The following is a 25,089-nucleotide window of genomic DNA, read 5'->3' as shown; positions in this document are numbered from 1 at the left end:
CTACAACAGGTCGCTTTGTTGCAGAAGGTTATAAGCAAGCTTCAGACTTGGAGTTGTTTGGAGCCACTCGCTTAGAGGCTTGTTGCAAAGCCTTTGCAAGTCAGCACTCAGAGGAGCAGGCAAACTGAGCCCGAGAGGACACGCCTTTCGTTTGGGCTGCAGACACGAAGGTGTAGACGGGGGCTGAGCGCAGTTGGAGATGCGTTTGGCTGGAGCTATGGCACCATGAAGCCTGTGGAAGCACTGGCGATGCGAGGAGGAGCTACCCAGTCGTTGTTGCAAAGCTGCCAGTTGTTGCCAGTACCCGTGGCTATGTATCTCATGGCTGGCATCATTGTAGGAAGGCTAGCCTATGGGTGCTGTTTGATGAAGGCATCTATGTTGGATGCACCTTTTTTGCTGGAGAGGTCTGGTCGAAGAGCCACTCTTGCTGGCTAGAGGTCTCTATTGAGAAATAAAGATATCACTGTTTGTAGGGCTCTATCCAAGAGTTCCTTGGGTAGCTTTGCAAGACTCTCGGTCGGGGATGTGTCTCGGATGAGCTGCGCCAAGTTAAAGGCAGCCAAGATGGAGTGGGAAAGACCATCAGCAACCTTGGGAGTAGTTCCTTCGGAAGGAGAGCCCGTTGGCTCAATAGCTACTTGGAAAAGCCGTTTGAGCTGGAGATTTGGTTGATGATGAGGACGATGAAGCTATCATTCAAGCTATGGAGTGTTACACTCGTTGATAGATAGGTCATAGATAGAGGATCCTTATGAGCCTTTTTGTCTCTCCCTCACAATAGAGTAAGGTCTACGATATCTATCTCTCACACAAGAGCAATGGAGAACATATGAATCTCTCTAAATAATTCTAAGGAGTTCGAAAAGAATGGGCTCACTCTCTCTCTATCAAGGAACTAAGTCTCTCATCTCTTAATAAGAATAGAAGAGACCTCTCAAATCTCTCAAATGAAGGATGGCATCTTAACTAAAGGTACAACCATGCTCTAATACCATGTGAAAGGGAGGGATCAAGGAGGATCAAAGCACCACAAGAGAGACATAGGGTAGCAAACACTCAATCTATTGCAATCTATATGTGTGTGTTCAACAATACATGATAGGCCTCTTATATAGAGAGAGCCTTTAGAATAGTCAAACCATGTGGGATCCTCTCATCCACATCTCTCCTTGTGGATATCCTCAATCCACATCTCTAGATCATGTAGTCCACATCCTAGGGTGGCTACTTTAATTCTTTCCTATACCATACCTTAGCCTTTAATTATGTGCTCATGGCACCACAACTCTCAACAGGTAGATGGAATTGATGCGTGTGCAAAGTATCGTGCCCATCGAACATGTGTACATTTGAGTAACACACCTTCGAGCATGTTTTTTTAATGGTTGTGCATGACACTTATGGTGTTTGTCAATACAGTTATGATATCTTGAAGATTTTAGAGAGCTCTTATGGTAAATTAATGTCATGCATGGGCCATACATATATACATACATACATTTAAATTAATTTTATAAATTTAAATTGTTAATAAGTTAAGAAAAAGTTAAGATTTTAAAGGAAATTTCTTTAAAATAAAAATTTGTCCCACAGTGATTTATATTTCCTATTTTTACATTTTTAGTGCAAAAGGATTATGTGAGTAAATAAACTTTTTATGTGGAAAGGATAGTGCCATAATATACACTTTTTATTTGGAAGGGATCATTTCAAAATGTAAACTTCCCATTTGGGAAGGATTTTTAGGATTATGCCAAAGATAGACATTACTAGAGTTCTGACAAAATATGAAAAGGGGAGAGGAGAAGAGTGGAGATGAGGAGAGAGGGCACAGCTAGAGAGCACACCACAAATGACTAACTGTACACTAGATTTAGTTGAAAAAATAGAATATATACAAACCCTTTTAGGGTTAGGGTTAGGGGATCTAACCCTTTCCTTTATAGCACTCTATAAGGTTAGTGCTATGCACATATGATCACGTGATGGTGCTATGCACACATGATCACATGATGTTGAGCGAACTCTCAACACCTTCCCTCAAGATCAACATCATGAAGTAGGCCTTCCCTCAAGATGATGATTCTGGGGAATCGAAGAAGGACTGAGCATTACATTCCATCACACCCCTTTAATGGGAATGTCCTTCCTCTACGTCAAACCAAGAGCTAGTCGGTGTTTCTCGAATAGCTCTTTACCGAGTGGTTTGGTAAAGATGTCTGCAACATTCTCTTTGCTATCACAATGCTGCAGTGTGATGTCACCAAGTAATACTCTTTCTTTGATGAAGTGCTCTCTGACATCAATGTGCTTTGTCCTAGAGTGATATACTAGATTTTTGGCCAGTGCTTGAGCCGATTGATTATCACAGTATATTGTTGTTTCATCAAAGTAGTCTGTTTCTGACAATAGTCTTTTGAGCCATATAGCCTCACATGCACCTGTAGTGAGTGCTCTATATTCTACTTCAGTCGAAGACAAAGAAACAGTTGGCTGTTTGTTTGACAACCATGATATAGCACCTTGACCGAGGAAAAATGCATATCCCTGTGTCGATCTCCTGGTCTCATGATCTCCAGCATAGTCACTGTCATAGTATCCATGCAACCATGGATGACTTCCTCTGTATTCTATCCCACACTGTCTTGTACCTCTGATGTATCTCAAGACTCTTTTGGCTGCATTCTAGTGAGACTATTTTGAATTTGCAATAAACTGTGCTAGTGAGCTTACTACATAACAAATATCTGGCCGTGTGATTGTCAGATATATATAAGAGATTCGATGAGCTGCCTGTAGTATCTGTCATTGACTGTAGGCTTTTCTAAATCTTTAGTAAGTTTCAAACTCTATTCCATGGGAGTGGCTACAATCTTGCAATCTGCCATATGAAACTTCTTCAGGAGACTGTCAACGTACTTGAGCTGACTCATGTATGTGCTATCTGAATCTCTCCAAAACTCAATTCCAAGACAATAGTGCATAAGTCCAAGATCTTTTATGTCAAACTTTGTAGATAAGTCTTGTTTTAGTTTTCTGATGAAGCTATCCTTGCTTTCTATCACAATCAGATCATCTACATACAAAAGTGCAATAGTAATGTCTTCCCCTTGAACTTTGTAGTAGAGAGTATGATCTGCATTGGATTTCATGTATCCTAGATCAGCAAAATACTTGTCAATTCTGCTGTACCAACTTCTAGGTGGTTGTTTTAAGCCGTAGAGACTTTTCTTGAGATGGCAAACCTTATTCTTCTTTGCTGGTTCAAAATAACCTGCTGGTTGTTGTATGTAGACTTCCTCGTCTAGATAACCATTGAGAAATGCATTCTTGACATCAAGCTAATACAAATTCCATTTGCTGAGTGTCGCTAGTGATATCAAGAAATGTATGGAATCCATCTTTGCTACTGGAGCATAAGTCTCATCATAGTCTTGACCATATTGTTGTGCAAATCCTTTTGCAACTAATTTGGCTTTGTATCTCTAAATACTGCCATCTGGATTGTACTTCACTTTGTATACCCTTTTGTTTGCTATGGCCTTCTTTCGTGGTGGAAGGTCACATAATTCCCAAGTATTATTCTTATACAAAGCATCCATTTTTTCATTCATAGTAGTTTGCCATTCTGGCTTGTCTACTGCGTCTTCGAAGTACACTGGCTCTTTTGTAGCCATGATGGTAATCATAAGAGCATAGTTGGTGGTTTCCACCTGAATTGCTTTGCCTTTTTTAGCATATGTCAATCTGGCTAGAGGTCTGCTTTCCCTAGTAGACTGTATGAGCTGTTGTGGCTCTGCTTGGGGTGTTGTTGGCAATTCTTGCTCTTCTTCATCAACCTGTTCTGTAGATGACAGTGAAGTCGATGCTTCTATCTCCTGTGTAGGTGAGGTTTTCCATTCTGATTCCTCATCAAAGATTACATCTCTAGAGATCATACAATTTGTATGCTTTGCTTTCTTCACTGTAGCCAACCATGATGCATTTGCGTGACTTTGCATCCAATGATCATCATGTATGTGGGCATATGCTATGCAACCAACTATGCAGAGATGCCCAATGTGTGGCTTGTGTCCAGTGAATGCTTCATAAGGAGTCATACCCTGTATCGGTTCAGTAGGAAGCCGATTAAGCGAGTAGTTTGCTGTGGCTATTGCTTCTACCCAATACTGATTCGGAAGATGATTTTCACTAAGCACAGCTCTAGCATTGTTTGCTAAAGTCCCAATCTTCCTTTCAGCTCTTGCATTCTGCTGAGGAGTATCTGCACATGTGAATTGTCTTCGAATGCCGTGATTTTTGCAAAAGTTCATGAATGCTGAAGACATGTATTCACCTCCTCTATCTGATCTCATGACCTTGATCTTTCTGCCTGTTTAGTTTTCTACCATGGCTTTGAATTCTTGAAATCTGGAAAACACTTTAGATTTCTCTTTCAAAAAGTAGACCCAACAATATCTGTTGTAGTCATTGATGAAAGTCAAGTAATAAAGTGAACCATTGATGCTGCGGGTCTGGGCATGGGTCTAGGCATAACCATATACATCTATATGTATCAAATCAAGAATACCTCATGCACGAGAGGTACTTTTGACAAAGTTGGTTCGCTTTTGTTTGTCGAAGCAGCATGCTTCACAAACTTTTCCAAGAAACTGTAGCTTCGGAATCTCAATTGCCATATTCTGATTCCTGAGATCTAACAAGTACTTGAAATTGACATGACCATATCTCTTGTGCCATTTTGTAGATAGTGGCATGTGTTGTGGTTGAGCTGACATGGCATGCTTATCTGGTACTGTAGCTAGCATTCTGTATAAGCGTCCTTCCTTGACACCTTTTACTACTAGCTGACATCTTTTGGATTTATCTCTGATAGTGCATTCATCACCATCGAAGATGACTTTGTAATTGTGTTCCGTCATTTGACCTACTAACAAAAGGTTCTTGCTGAGCTTCGGAACATAGAGCACATCTTTCACTAATCCTTTTGTACCAATAAAATTGTTCATAGGGATAACACCTGTCCCTTGAAGTGGATTCGGTGTATTGTCTGCTGTGTAGATGACATTTTTCTGACCTTCTAATGGTTTCATTTCTGTGAACCATTCCTGATGATTTGTCATGTAAGATGATGCACCGCTGTCGATGTACCAAGGATCTTGTTCCACTTGGTCGACTTGATAGATGTAATCCTCTTTGGGATTGAAATCAATGTCTGAGTACACAAACTGTATCAGTTTGATGCATTTCCTCACTTGCAAGAAACATATTTCCATGTTCATTTGCAAAATGACTGTGACTAGAATGTCCACCATGATGATTTCCTCTACCTCGGGAATTCCCTCGATTACTGTTGGATTCACCGCCTTGGTCGTACTGCTTCTTGCAGCAATCTCTTTCATAGTGTCTAAACTTGTGACAGTAGTTGCACTGAATGTTTGACACATTGGTGGATGCATTCCCTCGTCCTTGGAATCTTCCTCGATTGGAATGATTTCCTCTTTGCTGATTCTGATGTTGCTGAGGATGATGCTGAGGCTGATGTTGATGCTGACTTTGACTTTGTTGGTGATGATGACCAATTTTTTGATATGATCTACCTCTACCTTTGCCTCTACCTTTGCTTCTGTCTGAAGCTATGAATGCCTAATCATTAGAATGACCTTTACGTGCTTGAATGGACTGAATCCTGAGTTCTTCACCAAGTAGGACTGACTGAAGTACTTCCAATGTCAGAATTTGTCCTTGGATGGCAATAATCTGGACTAGATTCTCATATCCCTCTCCTAGTCCATTCAGGATGACTTGAACCATTTCTATGGGGTTCATGGTTTCTCCTACTGTTGCAAGTTGATTGTTGTAGTCTTTTATGCGGAGTACATAAGCATGACCAGTTTCACTGTTGTTGCGGAAACTCTGGTTTATTTGGTTTCTCAGGATGAGAACCCTGGATGTGTTCTTGGACTCATAAAGAGCTGCAAACATATCCCATGCATCTTTTGATGTCTTGACTATGTTGAGCTATCCTAGCATGACATCTTGCACATTCTGCTTGATCAGGTGATAGGCATACTTGTCTTTCTTATCCCACTCTGCTTGAGCTCGGGCAATGGTAGGATCTGCTACTAGTGCGAAAACTATTTGTGTAGATGTAGATCCCGTTGCTGGTGTTGTGACAATAGATGGAGTAGAGCTACTTGTGGCTAGATCGGCCAATGGTCTAGGTGTAGACCCATCGACATACTCCCATTTGTCCTGAAGTACAAGAATGGTCTCCATTCGGTATTTCCATGTACCATAATTGGAGTTGTCTAACTTAGCAAATGCCTCTAGATTGAGGTTGCTAGTCGTAGACATAGTGCAAGAAATGTACTCAAAAGTGTCGTGAAAATCTCTGTATGAATCAATTGCAAATACACTGACTATGCCAAGTGAAATCTATGAACTATCGGTGAAGATAGAACTGCAATATATAAAATATGATCTGTATTACAAGGCTTGTGGCAATGATGTCGGGAATAGTTGAGGCTTTACAAGGCTGAAATGATGTGCACGATGCCGTGAGATAGCCGAATAGGCTTTACAATGGTGGCATGTGTGTGTGAAATCAAATGCTATCTGCCCACTGAAACAATCTGCAATGCCTCTGAACTCTGAAGTCTGCTCACTGAACTGATGAATGTAAGGTTTCAGGTAATGTAATGATGTGAAACCTTATGTGAGCTGATGGACTAACTCCGAGTAGGTACTGTTATGGATAAAATTGTCTAAGGAAAAAGGCATTAATATGTATGTGTGTTTGTATATGTGACAATAGTATAATAAAATATGGTGTGCATAGGGCCCAAGGTTGAGGTGGCAGGGCATGACCATGTGCCACCCTTCCATGTAAGAGGACCCATAACGTGTGTTGTACATAATCCATGATAGGAATATTATAAAATGCAAGGTGGCATGGCTCCTCCATGTGCCACCCCTCCACCTAGGCTGCATTTAGTGGGATATGGCTCAAAGTCCATGGGAGAAGCAATATAAAATAGGTGGAGATAGATATTATATTGAGTTATTCCCTCCATATGGGATAGGCCCATGTGGGGGAGGTATAGAAGGACCAAGAGAGCTAGTTAAATAATGGGGAAAGTAGGATGAGGTGGCAAGATTCCTTGTGCCAACCCTCCACTTGTCCTCCTACAGGTTTGAACATATTATAAAATTGGAAAGAGACCAAGGGAGTATCATAGACTTGAGATATGGGGCTTGATTTATGTGGAAAATTGAGGCAAAGGGTTGTCGCACACAATTGAGAGTGCGTAACCGCCTAGCCCACATGGGAGACTTTTCCACACACACCATGCATGTGGGAGGATACATTAATGAGGAGAGACCCCCTCTCTTGGCTATAAAAGGAAGGGGCTATTCCTTGATGACACACACTCATTCTTGTAAAGCCACCTAGCTAGTATTTTGATATTTTCCTCTCTTCCCTTCTTTCAAATAGAGTATGGTTCTCTTCCCTTGATGTCTACATCTCAACATTCCTCCTCCTATCATGTACATGCTTCTCTTCCCCCTCTCCCTTTCCCCTTGTGTCATAGTCTCCCTTTTCCTTCCCTCCACTTCTAATTCCTTTTTCACCCCTATGACATCCCTTCGCCCTCATGATCTCCTTTTCTCTATGGCCTTTGAGCGTCGCCATACTTAACCTCTAGCCTCTGGTCTCGATAACTTTTCTAGCTAAAAGTTTTGGTGTGGCTGCTGGGATACGAATCTCCACGACTAGTGGCGAATCTTCTATTCGTACGGGTTACATCAACAAAACTATACCATCCGTGCTCTTTCTAAGCTACTGCGCGTGCATTCGATTCGTGCATCTCCTGTGCGACAGTTCTGTGGACTGCTGCGACTTCTGGTTGCAGACAGTTTTCTGCGCGACAGTTCTGTGGACTGCTGCGATTTTTGGTTGCAGACAGTTTTCTGGACTGCTGCGGACTGTTTTCTGAGCCCCTGCAAAAGAGTAACAGCAGATCCCGCGCCCCCCTATCTCTTCTCTTTCTCTTTCTCTTCTCCTTCTCCTCTCCTCTCCTCTCTTTTTATTAAAGAGTAGGATTGGAACCCAAGACCTCCCCCTTCACAAAAGAAAGTCTTATCATTGGGCCAACAAGTTGGAAGTGGTAAAAATGTAATGATTTTTGTTCATATATTGAAATTGCAGGAGCTGTAACTCTCTAACCGCAAGGAGTTTGCTCTTGCTGTAAAAAGCAAAAATATTTCATTTTATGTGCTCTATCCAGATCTCTTGCTAGTTCGCCAATTCAAAACTTCTCCAAGCTCACTTCACGGATGCATGCCTTACGAGAAGGGTGGACATTTATGTCACTTCTCGACGCGTTTAAGGAATTGGTGCCTGTTCCTCCGCACCTTATGGCTACCAATGCACGTGATGTCTTCCTTGATCTTCATGTCAACCTTCAACGGCTGATTGTCCAGTGCATCATTGATGGAGATGACGGGTGGAATGATACACCGTGGATGATTCATGGTGAAGAACTACTGATATGCTGGGAGGATTTTGACTTTGCTTCTACTCATTGTGCGGTGATCGAACTACTTGCTGCTTCAGAGGTAATTAAAACGGTGTCCTTCATCGAAGGGTGGGATGCTCCCCAAGCTTGGGGGGAGATTTGGCGCATTTGCTTGTTGATTCCTGTGGAAAAGCTCGTCCTAAATGGTTTATTTACAATCTCATTACAAAGGTTTCTAGGCCTCGGCTATGGTTGGTAATGTTTCGACCAAGGAATCCATTTGTACCTAATCAGCCTTTTGTGCCTCATTTCGAGCTTCAAATTGTAATTCTTTTTGGGCTTAAGATAAACTATCAACAAAGAATTGCAAGTTTGTTTGGTGCTGAACGTTTGGCTCAAGTGTTGAATTCTCCCCACCCTCTCCTCCTACCTATCTTGGACTACCGAGAAACTTGGGATGTCCGAATTTTAGTCTTGGTGTGATGACATCTTGGATTCTTCAATTTGATGGAGCTTACAAACCTTCGATCAAGGCGGCTGGTGTGGGTGTGAAGCTCACTTCACCAGGAGGTGAAGAGTATTGTTACAGCAAGTCTTCACCTGCAAGTACTTGCAATCAAGCTGAGTACTCGGCGCTCATTTTTGGGCTACAAAAGGCACAAGAACATCAAGCCAAGCAATTGGAGGTGCAAGGACATTCTCAACTAGTGTGTGAACAAGTTAGTGGAAGGTGGAAGGTGCGGAGCAAAGGCTTGGTTCCACGACATCAACAAGCCTTGGAACTTTGCAACCAATTTGAAGAGGTAAAAATTCAGCATATCCCTCGAGCTCGAAATCTTGTTGCTGATTTCTTGGCACGTGAAGCTTGTACTTCAATCACGCATGACGCGAGTGGAAGCGCCACCCCAACAAAGCCGCAAGCCACGAAGGAGGGTGATCATTTGTAAGGAATGCAAAGGTTGTGGTCATCATGAAACTAAGTGTTGGGCATACTTGATACGAGTTCACCAACTTCGAAAGATCATCAGGAAGGTTCTCAAGGACATTGCTCAAAAGAAGGATGCCAGACCGCACACCCCTTGAAGAAATAGCATGGCGACTACAAGAACTGGAAGAAGCTGAAGGTTATGTGCAAGCTCTCCAACTATTGACATTTGTCATGGCATTCTTGTTTGCCTTGATGAACAACCTCATGCAACGCCGCACCTCTAATCCTCGCTTGTAATGATCGAGGTGATATCATGAGGGTTGGTCCTTTTAAGATTGTCTATGTGCTATTCTATGCTGAAGATTCTTCTCGTGTAATATTTCACACTACACCAGTCACACCCTACCCTGCCTATGTGTGCTTTTTGGATGTATCTTCACCCGATTTTCAGTTCAAGCTTCCTCTTACTATTGTTCGTCCATAGATAAGCCCCTCTTTTCCATCTTCCAAGCATGGCTGACATTCTCGTGTTTTGTGGATGGGTAGAAGAAAATCCAAATGAGTATCTTGTGGCCTTCAAGCGCCGTTGTGTTTCTCTCAACTTTCTTACTGAAGACAGATGGCTATTGGTTCTTCCCACATTTCTAGAGGGTTTGGCTCAAGTGTGGTATGAGAAGCAAACTGAAGACGTTCGCCAAAGCTGGCCAAGGTTGACAGTAGCAATGATTGAGTATTTCGGCAAAGAAGAGGAGCCAGAGAATGTGTACCTGCAGGTGGCAAATTTGAAGCAGTCAGAAGGTGAGACGGCGCGTCGATATGTGGATCGAGCGGTCGTGCTCCTGGACCGTTTGATTGCCACACAGGAGGACAATGCCGGGTTTCGAGCTAGAATGACTCAGCATGTGCTGGGCTACCTTGTAGCAGGAGCGAGTGATGAATTCCGCCTCAAGCTTAAATGGGAGAATCCAGAAACTATGGTGCTAGCACATGAGATTGCTCAAAAGTTTGATAAAGTTCAGTCTGACCCCGCTTCAAAGAAGATGATTGTCCCTCCGCAACCCCCTCAATTCCTGCAACAACAACCTGGGGGGTCTAACTCAGGGGCATACCCCCACCCCTCATCAGGGATGTATCCACCGCCTCCACCTCAAATGTATGGTCCTCCCTTAGATGCTTACCCTCAACAAGGTGGATATCCTCACCCTCCGCCTCGAAGATTTCCCCAGCCTTGCCCACGAGCCCCCCTCCTCTCTACTCCCATGGCCCCTCCTACTAAAGAGGCCCCTCCTGCAACAGAACCTGGAGTCAATGACCTAGCCAAGGCCCTGAATGATCTTCGGCTTGAGATGGTGGGCATCAGAAATCAAGCCAACCATCCTCCAAGAGATCGTGCTAATGTTGTATGCTACGAGTGCCACCAGAAGGGTCATTATCGCACAGAATGCCCCAATATTCCAAGGGTGAATCTTCTAAGTGAGTCGGGCACAGAGGATTCTGATGTGGAGATCCTTGATCTCGGGAAAAGAACTCGTACTACCTCGGACCCCTCTCCAAACCGTGGACCGGGCCGCCCCAGGAAGAAGGTGTCCTTCTCAGAGCCCTCAGATGCTGAGATGGTAGACCCACCAACCGAGAAGACTAAAAGATCTCGCAGGAGTAAGTGGTCACCCTCGGACTTTCCCATCGGCTCAGGGCAAGAGGACTATTCGGTCGTTCAGGACCTTGCTCATCGGTCTTTGAGCATCACACTCCCTCAACTAATAGCATTAAGCCCTAAGGTGAGACGTGAGCTGTAGCAAGGTCTCTCAACAAGGAAGAGCAAGAAAAAGGGAAAGGTACGAGAGGTATCTTCTATCTCTGAAGAAATTGATTGGCACCCACACACAGTAGATGTCATCATAGATAATTGCCGTGTCAAAAATGTGTGTGTTGATGGGGGAGCTGCATGTAATATCATGGTGCCCCGCATCATGAAGAAATTGAATTTGAAATGTACAAGGCGTTCCTCCACTCGAATCAAGGTAGCAGATGGTCGACGACTCGCCACCATGGGAGTCATTGAGGATTTGCCCATCACTGTCAATGGGTTGACCACCACTGTCAATTTCTATGTAGTGGACATTGAATATACAGGCAGAAGTTACCCAGCCATACTCGGGAGACCATGGTTGAGAAAGAGTGATGCAGTCAGCTATTGGAAGACAGGACACATGTCTTTTGGTGCTTCCAAGGAGAAGATCTCGGTGCAACCTGGTGCCATGGAACCGGAAGAACAAGAGGAGCATGACAGTGATACTCTCTCATCCTCAGTGTCTGAGTCCATGGAAGAATCAGACGGGGGGGAGGAATTCTCAGAGGAGGAAGTTTACATGATGGGGATGTCTTTGACCCTGCCACCTGCAGAAAAGATAACAGCTAGTCCTCAACAGCTCAAATCAATGCTTTCTCCAGACCTCACTCCAGGTGAGAAAGATGAGTTTCTTGAAATGTTCAAAGATTTCCCTGACCTCTTTGCAACTAGCTACCACCACCTTCGCCATGTGACTGCCATAGAGCACAAGATAGAGCTGAAGCCTGATGCAAAGCCTGTGGCTCAGAAGTATTGGAGATTAGGGCCCCTGCAGACCGATGCTTTGCGCTCAAAGTTGCAGAAGCTTGTAGAGGCTGGATTTATTGTTCCGATTCACAATACTGAATGGGTTTCACCAGTGGTAGTCATCCCAAAGAAAAACAACAAGTGGCGGGTCTGCATCGACTATAAGAAGCTCAATGCTGCCACCAAGAGGGATCATCATCCTCTACCCTTTCAAGACCTCATTCTTGAGAAGGTAAGTGGTCATGAGATGTATACTTTCTGTGATGGTTACTCTGGGTTTTATCAAATCAGAATTGCCGAGGAAGATGTGCTTAAAACCACATTTGCCACGCCCTGGGGGACATTTGCATTCAAGGTAATGCCATTTGGCCTCACCAATGCTCCTGCTACCTTTCAAAGATTTATGCAGATGGTGTTTGCTCCTTATTTGGGGGATTTCTTGGAGGTGTTTTTAGATGATTTCTGTATATTCTCGTCACGTAAGGAGCACATCATGAAGGTTAGATTGGCCTTCCAAAGGGTCAATGATGCAAATGGCAGTCTCAACCCTGAGAAATGCACCATTGGAGCCACTCAAGGGAGGTTATTGGGACATGTTGTCTCATCCGAGGGCATTAAGCCTGACCCCGAGAAGGTAGAAGCCATCCTCAAGCTCTCCCCACCTACAACCAAACGTCAGGTACGCTCATTTGTCAATCTAGCAGGATACTATCGCCGCTTCATTGATCAATATGCTGCTTTGACATGGCCCATGACTGTGCTATTAAAAGATGGGGTTGATTTCTCTTGGGATGAGGATTGTGATCATGGGTTTGCACAAATCAAGAATGCTCTGGCTTCAGAACCCATTCTACGCAATCCAGATTGGTCAAAGACCTTCTATATCAATCCTGGGTTTGGTGAGCACACTCTGGCAGGTATTCTTCTCCAGCAAGGGGAGGATCGGTTCATGTACCCCGTTCGATTTGCTTCTCGACAATTGCTCGACACTGAGCGACGCTATTCAGAGGCTGACAAGCATGCATTGTCTTTGGTGTTTTGCATTGAGAAATTTAAGCATTATGTGGCTGGAAAGTCCTTCTTTATACTCACTGGCACTGGTCTTGCAAAGCAGGTTCTTCAATCACCAAATCCCATGGGCCGGTTGGCCAAATGGTTGGCAGTTCTACAAAAATATGATTTTTCTTTCAAAATTGTAAAAGGGGGTTGTTCCAACTTGAAGAATGCTTTGATTGATTTAGAGGAGTGCCTTGATGTAACCCTTGTAGCAGCCATAGAAGTTGGGGATCCTTGGTATGGTGGTATCTACAAGTTTTTGACTGCTTTCTCCTTTCCTTCAGAAAGTACTAGCTATGAGAGAAAGAAGATCCGCAGAGATAGTAGACGCTACACCCTCCTTGATGGGGTGTTGTATCGTCAAGGCATGGATGGGGTACTCAGACGGGCCATTGATGCAGATGAAGTGCCTAAGGTATTGAAGCATTATCATGATGGATTTTGTGGAGGCCACTATGCCAGTGACTATACAGCTAAGAAGATTTTACATGCTGGGTACTATTGGCCGACCTTGTTCAAGGATGTCACTTTGTATTGCAAAACCTGTGAACCATGTCAATTCTTCGGTAGGAAGGATTTGCGTCCCGGGCAACATCACCCAGTGATGTCCATCCATCCGTTTCAGAAGTGGGGAATAGATTTTGTCGGGCCCTTGCCCATGACTGCCCGCAAAAAGAAGTATCTTTTGGTAGCTACTCAGTATGTCACTAAGTGGGCTGAAGCTATCGCCCTCTCTGCTGCAAATGGCAAGGCAGTTTCAAATTTCATATTTGAACGTATCTGCACAAGGTTTGGGACACCCATGGAGATAGTCTCTGACCATGGGAGTCCATTCTTAAATGAAGCAGTGGAGTTACTCATGGATCGCATGGGTATTGATCATCACACTTCTAGCATCTATTATCCAGCATCCATGGGTCAAACAGAGCGGACCAATGGCCTCCTTTGTAAAACCATGGGAAAGATGGCCGCAGGAAATAGGAGCCAATGGGATCAGAAAGTCACTGAAGCAGTATGGGCTTACAACATCACTCATAAAACATCTACAGGTCACACTCCTTTTGAGTTGGTGTATGGTACTGAGGCAGTTTTACCACTAGAGATAGAGATTCCGGCCTTGAGATTGGCACAGGAACAGAGGATGATAGAAGATGAACATGTAGAGGCCAGATTGGTACAACTTGAGAAGTTAGATGAGACCCGACGCCTTGCACTACACCAAACAGAGATCCAAAAGAATCGTCAAAAGGCCCGATTGGATGCTAAGATTCGCAAGGGATGGGAAAGACACTTTGCTGAGGGGGATGTTGTGCTATGCTTTGATAATAGATTGGACCACCAAATGGATAAGAAGTTTCTGCCACTATGGGCTGGTCCATACAAAGTCATCAAAGAACGTAGCAATGGGTCTGTACAAGTTCGAGAGCTGCATGAACCATATGGCAAGAAGGTGATCAACAAGCGTTACCTCAAGCCTTTCTTTGTGCGTGATGGTCCCAGGCATGGAAATGCTGTGCATTCCCTGCCTGGGGGGGGGAACTGTTATGGATAAAATTGTCTAAGGAAAAAGGCATTAATATGTATGTGTGTTTGTATATGTGACAATAGTATAATAAAATATGGTGTGCATAGGGCCCAAGGTTGAGGTGGCAGGGCATGACCATGTGCCACCCTTCCATGTAAGAGGACCCATAACGTGTGTTGTACATAATCCATGATAGGAATATTATAAAATGCAAGGTGGCATGGCTCCTCCATGTGCCACCCCTCCACCTAGGCTGCATTTAGTGGGATATGGCTCAAAGTCCATGGGAGAAGCAATATAAAATAGGTGGAGATAGATATTATATTGAGTTATTCCCTCCATATGGGATAGGCCCATGTGGGGGAGGTATAGAAGGACCAAGAGAGCTAGTTAAATAATGGGGAAAGTAGGATGAGGTGGCAAGATTCCTTGTGCCAACCCTCCACTTGTCCTCCTACAGGTTTGAACATATTATAAAATTGGAAAGAGACCAAGGGAGTATCATAGACTTGAGATATGGGGCTTGATTTATGTGGAAAATTGAGGCAAAGGGTTGTCGCACACAATTGAGAGTGCGTAACCGCCTAGCCCACATGGGAGACTTTTCCACACACACCATGCATGTGGGAGGATACATTAATGAGGAGAGACCCCCTCTCTTGGCTATAAAAGGAAGGGGCTATTCCTTGATGACACACGCTCATTCTTGTAAAGCCACCTAGCTAGTATTTTGATATTTCCCTCTCTTCCCTTCTTTCAAATAAAGTATGGTTCTCTTCCCTTGATGTCTACATCTCAACATTCCTCCTCCTATCATGTACATGCTTCTCTTCCCCCTCTCCCTTTCCCCTTGTGTCATAGTCTCCCTTTTCCTTCCCTCCACTTCTAATTGCGTTTTCACCCCTATGACATCCCTTCGCCCTCATGATCTCCTTTTCTCTATGGCCTTTGAGCGTCGCCATACTTAACCTCTAGCCTCTGGTCTCGATAACTTTTCCAGCTAAAAGTACTAGTCGGGAATTTTGGGCATGGCTTAGATTGGCAACTTGGGGAAATTCAAAGCGTCCCCTCTATGGCGATCTAGTCTACTCTGATCTAGATCTATACCAACCACTGATCGATGAAAGAATAGTAAATAATTCCTTTTCTTTTGTTCTTTTTAAGTGCTTGGTCAGATGCATCAATGTAGAGGCAAATGTGCATGAAGGAGGTGGTTTTGTCAGCGAGGCTAAAATGTGAGTGTAACTTGCACTGAAATGTGCGCATGATGTGACGAACATGTAGAGCACAAAAAAATGAGCGACTTTCCTTTTTGGAGCACCCTCAAATTCTTCCTGGATCAAGAGATATGACTTGATCTAGGTGGAGGGGCAAAAGGAGTGCAAATGTGCTCAATCATGATGTGTCATTATGGGTCACATGCAGTGATGATGTGGCACTATGCCTAGCAAGAGGTGTGCTAGTGAAGCCCTATGCTGAGGTGGCAGAAGTGGTCACATGCAGTGACTGTGAAGCACTGTGTGTGCCTGCAGAGGTTAGTGCTGATTGGACAGCTGAGGTGGCACTACTGAGGTGGCATAGATGATGATGTCAGCAAGGTGACATGGCTGATGACATGGCCTAATGATGTGGCAGATGATGTGTCACTGATGATGTGGCCAGATGACATGGCTGATGATGTGTCACTAGTGATGTGGCAGGTAACGTGGCAACTGAGCTGGCAGGGGTGACATGGTAGCCTCACGGGACTACCGACGTGTCATATAAGGCTGATGTGGCACTTGCTGATGTGACAGTGGATAAGTTGATGTGGCAATTGTGCCACGTGTCAAAGATTGAGAGCCTTATCTAATATTGACCCAGGGTTAACAATACCTAGGTAAGATTAACCATAATCTAACCTAGGGTTAACTAACCTAAACCTAGTTAGATCTTATCTTCCACCTATCATCTCCTTAGGTCTGAGAACCTTGGAGATGTGCTGTGAAGAGGCAATGGTGGAGACGATCAGCAACGCGCTGGTGGAGACAGGGCTCATGGAGGCACCGCCGTGGAGAACTCACATGGGTGCTGTCACTGGGGGTCGTTAAATGGAAGCTGCCAGTTGCGTTGATGGAGGAGCTAGCCCGTGGTGAAGCCATCTGTTGTAGGTGAGCATGAGCAGGCGCTGCAGGTTGCTGCTAAGAGCTCGATGCTACCAACCGCTGGAGGTCGTTGTTTGAGTAGTCGTTGGAAAATAGGCCGCCTTTATTAGAGCGGTTGTTCGACGATGGCGAAGCCTTTGAGGCTTGGAGCGATGCGTGATGCGCAGGAGAGCAGTCATTTAGGCTATGGCAACTGAGTGTAGGCTCGTCTCATATGCTCTTTCTTCAGCTTGCGAAGGATGGCAGCCTTCTCACTCTCAGCTTTGTCCCGCTCCAATGAAGCAGCAATCCTGGTCTCTTGAGCTTCCTTGCCTCCTTTGCCAATCTTGCTGCAATCACGTGAGGTCGTGGGCTACCGGCTCTCCAAGTGACTTCCTGAATCAGACTAAGATAGCCGAGCGAGAAGCGCATGGGGCCAAGGTGCAGCGAGCGAAAGAAGAATAGGAATATTGGGATTAGACCATTTGGTCCAAGAGGCCAAGGCAGCAAAAAAAGTAAGGCATCTCTACTGAAGGCTCGCTCGGTGCTTGTAGAGCTTTGGAGGTGATGTTGGTAGAGCACCTTTACAGTCTAGTTATTGTAGACTATTGAAGAGGCAGCATCTTTCAGATTGCAGTCGATAGTGGAGTCAAGGCAATCCTGTTTGAAGCGTGTTTCTTGAGATACAATCTTCCATCTTTCTGAGAACTAGCTCTCTCTCTTTTTCTCTCAAAGTCAGAGTTTCCTCTTTGAAATCGCGATCTCAGGGAACTCTCCCTATCTTTCTCTCAATGGACTCTTACAAATCTCTCTCTCTCAATCAGAATTCTATCAAAGCAATCAAAGAAAACACTCTAGAAATCTAAAGAGATTAACGGAAATCTCTCTATCACTCAATGAACAAAAATTCTCCAATTGAGATGAACTCTCGATCACTCTCACAAGAAAGATGGCGCCTCAGTGGAAGGGACAACCACGCTCTGATACCATGACAAAATATGAAGAGGGGAGAGGAGAAGAGTGGAGATGAGGAGAGAGGGCACAACTAGAGAGCACACCACAAATGACTAACTATACAATAGATTTAGTTGAAAAAATAGAATATATACAAACCCCTTTAGGGTTAGGGTTAGGGCTAGGGTTAGGAGATCTAACCCTTTCCTTTATAGTACTCTAAAGGTTAGTGCCATGCACATATGATCACGTGATGGTGCTATGCACACATGATCACATGATGTTGAGCGTGAACTCTCAACAAGTTCAACATTTTTGAAATGTATATTTACTTTGTATTTAGATGGCATGATAGATCTTCAAATTGATGTGAGAATTCTAAATACCAACATGCTATTGATTAATACAGACTGAGATCTTTTAAGTTTCTAGGGTTATTCTTCTTCCTTTCTCTCCTAACCCAATGTATTTATGATTCAACTACTAATTCTTCATCACTCATCCCTCCCTTTCAAGAGCCTTTCACATCCATGATCTTCTTGGCCAAGATTTCAAAAGAGTTATGGGTTTCATGAGTCTAAGATAATTGAAACACTTGGAGGGAATGGGACATATTCTAAAGATTGCTCAAATTATCCAAATTATTATAAAAATCCAAGTTATCTTTAAGAAATCTTCAATAATAAAATTCTTTCAATACATCTAGACACATAGGTGTTGCAAACTAATTTATCATTTACTAGGAGATGATCCAAATTTGTATCATCTCTAAAGGAACTCCATGGTTCCCAACAAATACGCTAGAAATTGGAAAAGTTTTTTGACAAAACTTCAATAGTGTAACTATGTAAGAAAAGAAAACTTCAATAGTGTAACTATTGAAGTTTTTTGACAAAACTTCAATAGTGTAACTATGTAAGAAAAGAAAACGCTACATAGGTGAGAGTGCCATCTTGAAGTTGCAAGTGTGACTCATTTCTCATGTGTCTAGGACTCTTTATCGAAGTCCTAGACACATGAGAAATAATTAAGCGCACAATATAATAGCTAGGGAATTTTTAAAAATTGAATCTCTTCTAGTGCGTGGGACCTTATGATAGTATCCTAAAGATAAATTGGCAATAAAATATCAATTCTAGTGAGTGGGACCCTATGATGGTATCCTAAAGATAAATTGGTAAGACGTATCCCCTCTTGGAGCTTTACTGAATTATTTGTCACTTTTGGCTATATTAGTCATGTAATATATATGTCTTCAACCTATAGCAATCCATATGATTTTATTTATCTTCAATAATTTTTTTAGTGCCTCCTCAAAAAAATTTGTTGTCTAAGGATTTAAAGAATGGTCTTTGGTCCTTTTTTATGAATGCATGACTTGTTTGTGTTGGATATTAGAAAGCAGATATGTGTAGCAAAAAATTTTTCTTCCCTTGCAGGTTAACGTATTTGACTTGTGTTCATGCTTGAGTGTGATCAAAAGTTTACAAAACTTGAGTCTATCCATTCAAACCCTAGAATATTAAGGTGACGGACATCCTCCCGTCTATTCAATTTATGGAAATATCTCATACCAAGGCTAGGTTTTGAATAAAGTAACTAGTTCTCTCTAGAAGTGTGGATTGCACGCATCCCCCCCCCTCAAGTCACACTTGAGGTCTTAACTCACTAACCTCCTTTATGCACCCTTCCATGAAGTGCACATCATTGTTGTTTCTAGTGACAAGATTTCCTTTGAACAAAGAATTATGAGCCTATTTATGCCCCAAGAATCCCAAAACAAGATGCCAAAACACTTTGTGAGATGATGGAGGATGAGGGCACCCCATAAATGGATGCTTGGAGAGAAAGGAAGGACACGATGAAATAATGCATCCCTATCCTATGGTTCCATATGATCCAATCAAGAAGGCTTTCCTTACACAACAAGGTACCGTGTGGGGCAAACTAATGCACCTAAATAATGATCTTACCGCCGCTACCATAGGTAGCACATGCGAAAGCTTGCATGCCACAAGTTCGTGCAGCCCATGAGGTGAGCAAGTGTGTAGTCTATCACCATAATTGGGTTATCATCATTGAGCATCATCCCAAATAGGGACATGGGGTCTATGGGAAAAAAGAACTAAAACTTGATGTCTAGAACTATAATGGTACTTTAATGCCAAAGGATTGAGTGAGAAATTTTTTGGCAAAGACATCATCTTTTAGACTAAGACACACCGAAGTCGTACTTGTTAAAGTTCTAGTTTCCCTCCTTCACTATGATACTAAAGGGAGATATGGATGTACACATTCTTATTAAAATGTAACAAAAAATAACAAGAGTAACAAGAGAAGAGATAAATCCATTACACTATCTACAAATGTACACCTTGTCTACTAAAAATGATGAACATGACACATCATATATTGGAGCTCAATGAGGGTTTCGCTAAGTCCATAAGGACTATCTACACATGACCCAAGTCCTTTAGGGTCTTATAACATCTAGCTTAAGACCCATGTATACAACCATATACACAAATATGTAGCACAGATGTACATGGGTGTACACACAGGCGTGCGCGCGCACACACACACACACACACACACACACATATGCATATGCATATGCATATACATATACGTATACATATACATCTACATATACATATACATGTACATATGCATATACATATACATGTATACATACACATATACATATACATACACATATACATCTACATATACATATATGTAAGCCTATACAAATACCTCTACATATAAATATACATATACGTATGCATATACATATACATATATGTATACCTATATGTATGCGTATACGTATACATATAAATATACATACACATATACATATGCATATACATATACATATACATATATAGATATAGATAGATAAACAGACACATAGATAGATAAATATATAGATAATAGATAATAGATAAAGAGGATATGTGTGTGTGTGTGTGTGTGTGTGTGTGTGTGTGTGTGTGTGTGTGTGTAATATGTATGTATGTCTCATATACATATGCAATTGTATATAGATGTAACACCATATGCACATGGGTAGAGTGGAATAGTTACCTATATGCAAAAATTCCTTGATCCTTGGATGGTCTACATAAAAATAAACAAAGATTGATGAAAGATAAGATACATGACCCTTTCAAGATTCCATCAAGGCAAGGGTTAGGTGGTCCTCAGAGAAACAATGGATTGGTCTCTTTTTAATGAAATGATAGCAGATGTTAATGAGTATCGATCTCTCATGACATTTATTCTTGTATGCAATGGCGCAAGTCATGAAAGACCACTTTTAGATCATCGTGGACAACTTCAAGTACCTCTAGCAAACATGTTACAGAAATTGCATCACATGTTACACAAATAGCCTCCCTCACATGCACATCATGCAAGATAGGTATAATTTTCCTCTACTATCAATAAGGCCTTGGTTGCTTGCTTGGACCAATACACATAGTGTGAATTTGCATCAATGTCCTAAAAAAACTTCTTCATAGCTAGTATCACCTCCCCAATCTACATCACAAAAACCAACCAACATGTTTTGGATATCTTTGAGATACGATAGCTTATCATTTCTTGTCTTGCTAACCCTATGACATGTGTCTTTTCCATAAATTAGCCCACCAGAAGTACTAAATAAAAATGCCCAAATATGTCAAAGTCACTTGGTAGATAAACGTATTAATTGTTTGGACTCAAGCCATTTTCTTATGAACTAGCTGGACTCTTCGTTTCCTTCATTTTATGCATGGTCTCAATAGGTGTACTCATGTGTATGGAATCCAACATTTTGAATTGTTCTAACATAAGTCTAACTAAAAAATATTCAATACTCCATCTTGACAAATTCACATTTCTTTAAGCTCAAGAGTTCAAATTATATCATGAAAGTTGACTTCAAGACCTAAAACATAATGCAAGAAGTATAATGTAAGAAACCAAGACCATATGTTTTAAATTGTTTGCAAAGATTGACTTTGACCTTCTTGATCATTTTTAACGTTAGATATAATGTGATCATTCATAGAATATCATGATATAGAGGGCATGAATGTGAAGATTGAGGGCATGGATATCATCATCTTCATGTATGCTCTATGATCAACCTGTCTTCTTGTGAACCATTGCTATGTAAAATATGTGTCAATGAACTGCGTTACCATGCCCATAATGGTTTCTTGAGACCATATACTACTTTCTTCAATCAACGTAGTAAACTTTCAAGCCTTCATCTAAATAATCCCTCATGGGTGCTTCATGTCTATGTCTTTCTATAGTTCTTTATTTAAGAATGCAAATTTAACATTGTTTAGTGCAAGTGAGGACCTATGTTGCAAACAAGAGAAAGTATGGTTTCCATCCTTGAATCTGATATCAAATTCTCCTACTTCCACTTGAGGATGAAATCACTAAGTGAGGACCTATGTTGCAAACAAGAGAAAGTATGGTTTCCATCCTTGAATCTGATATCAAATTCTCCTACTTCCACTTGAGGATGAAATCACTTGAGCCTGCCCCTTTGCAATCAATCTTGTCTTATACTTGTCTATATTTCCATTAGTCTTATGCTTGATCTTTTAAATCCATTTGTATCCTATGAAATTCCTCCTCATGTCCAAAGCATCATGTTTAAGTACATTGTTTCTCTATGGCCTTCTCCAAATCATCATTCTTCACTACATCTTTTCCTCATGCAACACTCCTTCAAAAGCATCATATTATATTTTTCTCTATGGCCTCATGTAGCCACTCCTTGGAGTACATCCTTGGCATACTAGCCACTCCTTGGAGTACATCCTTGGAGTGTATGCCTCTTGGAAGTTATAGGTCCTCTAACTTGTGCCACACAATGTGTATAGACTATCTATTATCTTCTAGGATTCATGCTCTTTACAATGTCCTCGGCCTCATTCACTAACCTCTTAGCCCATTTCGGAATTGGTTTGGATGAAAATATGTTTTCATCATCCTGACCATGTCATAATGGGGAAACATTTGCCTCATTCACTAACCTCTTAGCCCATTTCGGGATGAAAAGATGTTTTCATCATTTGGACCATGCCATAATGGGGACATCATGTTTGTAGATTTCCTTATCCATTTTGCTAACTCCTTGTGCTATTACAAGCTAGCAAGCCATCAAAATGCCACAATGAATGGGGACATCATGTTTGCAGATTGCCTTATCCATTTTGCTAACTCCTTGTGCTATTACAAGCTAGCAAACCATCAAAATGCCATTATTACATTGTGGTGTTTGTGCTATTACAAGCTAGCAAGCCATCAAAATGCCATACATTGGAGTTACATTTGTAACTTTGCATCTCTACCATTGTCCATCATTAGTACATCTCTACCATTTTCCATCATTAGTGCATCTCTACTGATCATGGTTTTCCCATTCATTTGGTTCTTCATAGCCATTTCTTGCTTTACTTTGTCATTAAAGATATCTTAAGCATCTCTACCATTGTCCTCATGATGGTTTGCCCTTTCATTTGGCTCTTCATAGCCATTGTAAGCAAGAATTTTATGGTTTATTAGATTATACGCTTTGTTCTCTACCTCTACCCAACGTGATGAGATATCTTAAGCAAGAATTTTATGGTTTATTAGATTATACGCTTTGTTCTCTGCCTCTACCCAACCATGATGCAATTCTTGCTTTTCGCATCATACGTGCCCCTGTTATCCTTTGGCACATGGGACACCTGTTATCCTTTGGCACATGGGACACGATGCCCTTAAAGACTTGCAAGGGTAAGGGTAAATAAAAGGAAATCCTTTTGCCACTTTCTCTCCATATGTTGGAACAAGGGAGTATAATTAATGTAAAACACAATTAGGAATGAAACCTCAATTTAAGTGTGGATACATTACTCAGAATTGACTAGGATTTATGTTAAAACACAGTGGCACACACTAATTACTTGAGAGCCAAGATCAACCGATTACCAACAAGGGTTGACGAAAATCGAAGGGCAGTTTGGATTCAATGGATTGCTGTGATCTTTAAAGCATGCATTTCCATTAAGTTGGAAAAACAGATACAGTGTTGATCATGAGCTAATAAGTTTTCAAGCCTTCGGCTCTCTGTTGATTTACTTCAGAGAATACACTGTTGCATACGTTCTCGTAACAAGTTTTCAAGCCTTCGGCAGAGCGGTCTCTGTTGCCTCACCACAAAAACCAAACGTGGTGACGCATGTGGCTGAATCCTCTGCTTTTATGGATTGTCTCAAGAATCGTTCCGCAAAGGACATATTTGTTCGGCAAAGGACATATTCGTTGGCCGAAGAATACGCACGTTGAGCAAGCCCTGCACCCGCCCAGATTTGGGTCGACGTATCAAGTAGCTTGATGCCGGAGGCGGATTGAACTGTTCTGGAACCAGCACGTTTGAGAGAAGGATTCGTACCGTTCCGACCAGCTTGTCTTTGAAGAGACGACGTCGGCTGTAGATGTCTATGGTTATGGAACTGGACTCCACTTTCAAGAGAGCTCGTTCCACCCGAACTGTGAGCTTCTCGTTCCAAGCCGGATTGGTGCCACCGGCGACTACCTGCGTGTGATAGAAACGGTCCGGTCTGATATACGCAACAGCGTAGGTCTTCATCTTCCCAAAGAAGCACATGTTTTTCAGGTCCTGCGCGCAAAAGACGCACACAGGGAGCGGAACTTCAGCTTCAACTTCTTGAGCGCTGTCCATGGAGAGATCTCATTCTGGGGAGACGACGTGATAACGAAAAGAAACATCAGAAAACGGCATCATCAAACTCGCACAACTATAATTGAGAATGTAAGGGCGATCCGAAGCAATACCAACAGAATATTGATAGTTGAAAGGCTCGTAAGTGCAATCCACGTTAGCTTTCTAACTAGTTTGTGGCGAAATTATGGGAGAAACAATCGCAAAGCCTGGTTGTTGACCAACTAATTCCTTTATTTGAGGACATTGATTCACTCCCAATTTTAGCTTCAGTCTCGCACCTGTCATGCATGCATTTACATACTACAGCCTTAAAATTTTCACGCCAAAATAGTAAATTTATTCTACTAAAAATGAATGAAAAATTACAGCATTAGAGCTTGGCTTTCAATTTTTGGTTACCAATACAAAAACCTTCAACTCCAAAATCTACGAGGTTTTTTTCAAGATTTTGCAGGTTTCTTCACCAAATATAACTAAAATGGCCTCAAAATTAGGAATTCAAAGACGACCTCTCCCAAAATTTTAAGGTTTTTCCCTAAATTTAACAATTCACCTGACATGAAACCTCTACTTTTGGTGAACTCTGCTTTCAAAGCACATGGCAATGGACTCTACGTCCGACTATAAATTTCTTTGT

General features: G+C 42.1%; 1 protein-coding gene across 1 annotated transcript; it reads right to left on the bottom strand.

Annotated features, from left to right (window-relative positions):
• Positions 1–23,978: 23,978 nt before the first annotated feature.
• On the bottom strand, positions 23,979–24,449 carry LOC147900030 (synaptotagmin-4-like). Its single transcript, XM_087376565.1, has one exon. It carries the CDS (start codon positions 24,447–24,449, stop codon positions 23,979–23,981), a length of 471 nt encoding a protein of 156 aa, XP_087232691.1.
• Positions 24,450–25,089: the final 640 nt, after the last annotated feature.

This window comes from Dipteris shenzhenensis, chromosome 7 (genome assembly GCF_047967505.1).
Source record: "Dipteris shenzhenensis isolate YYH24624 ecotype China chromosome 7, Dip_SZ_1.0, whole genome shotgun sequence".
NCBI lineage: Eukaryota > Viridiplantae > Streptophyta > Polypodiopsida > Gleicheniales > Dipteridaceae > Dipteris > Dipteris shenzhenensis.
This window is presented reverse-complemented; position numbering and strand designations above follow the sequence as displayed.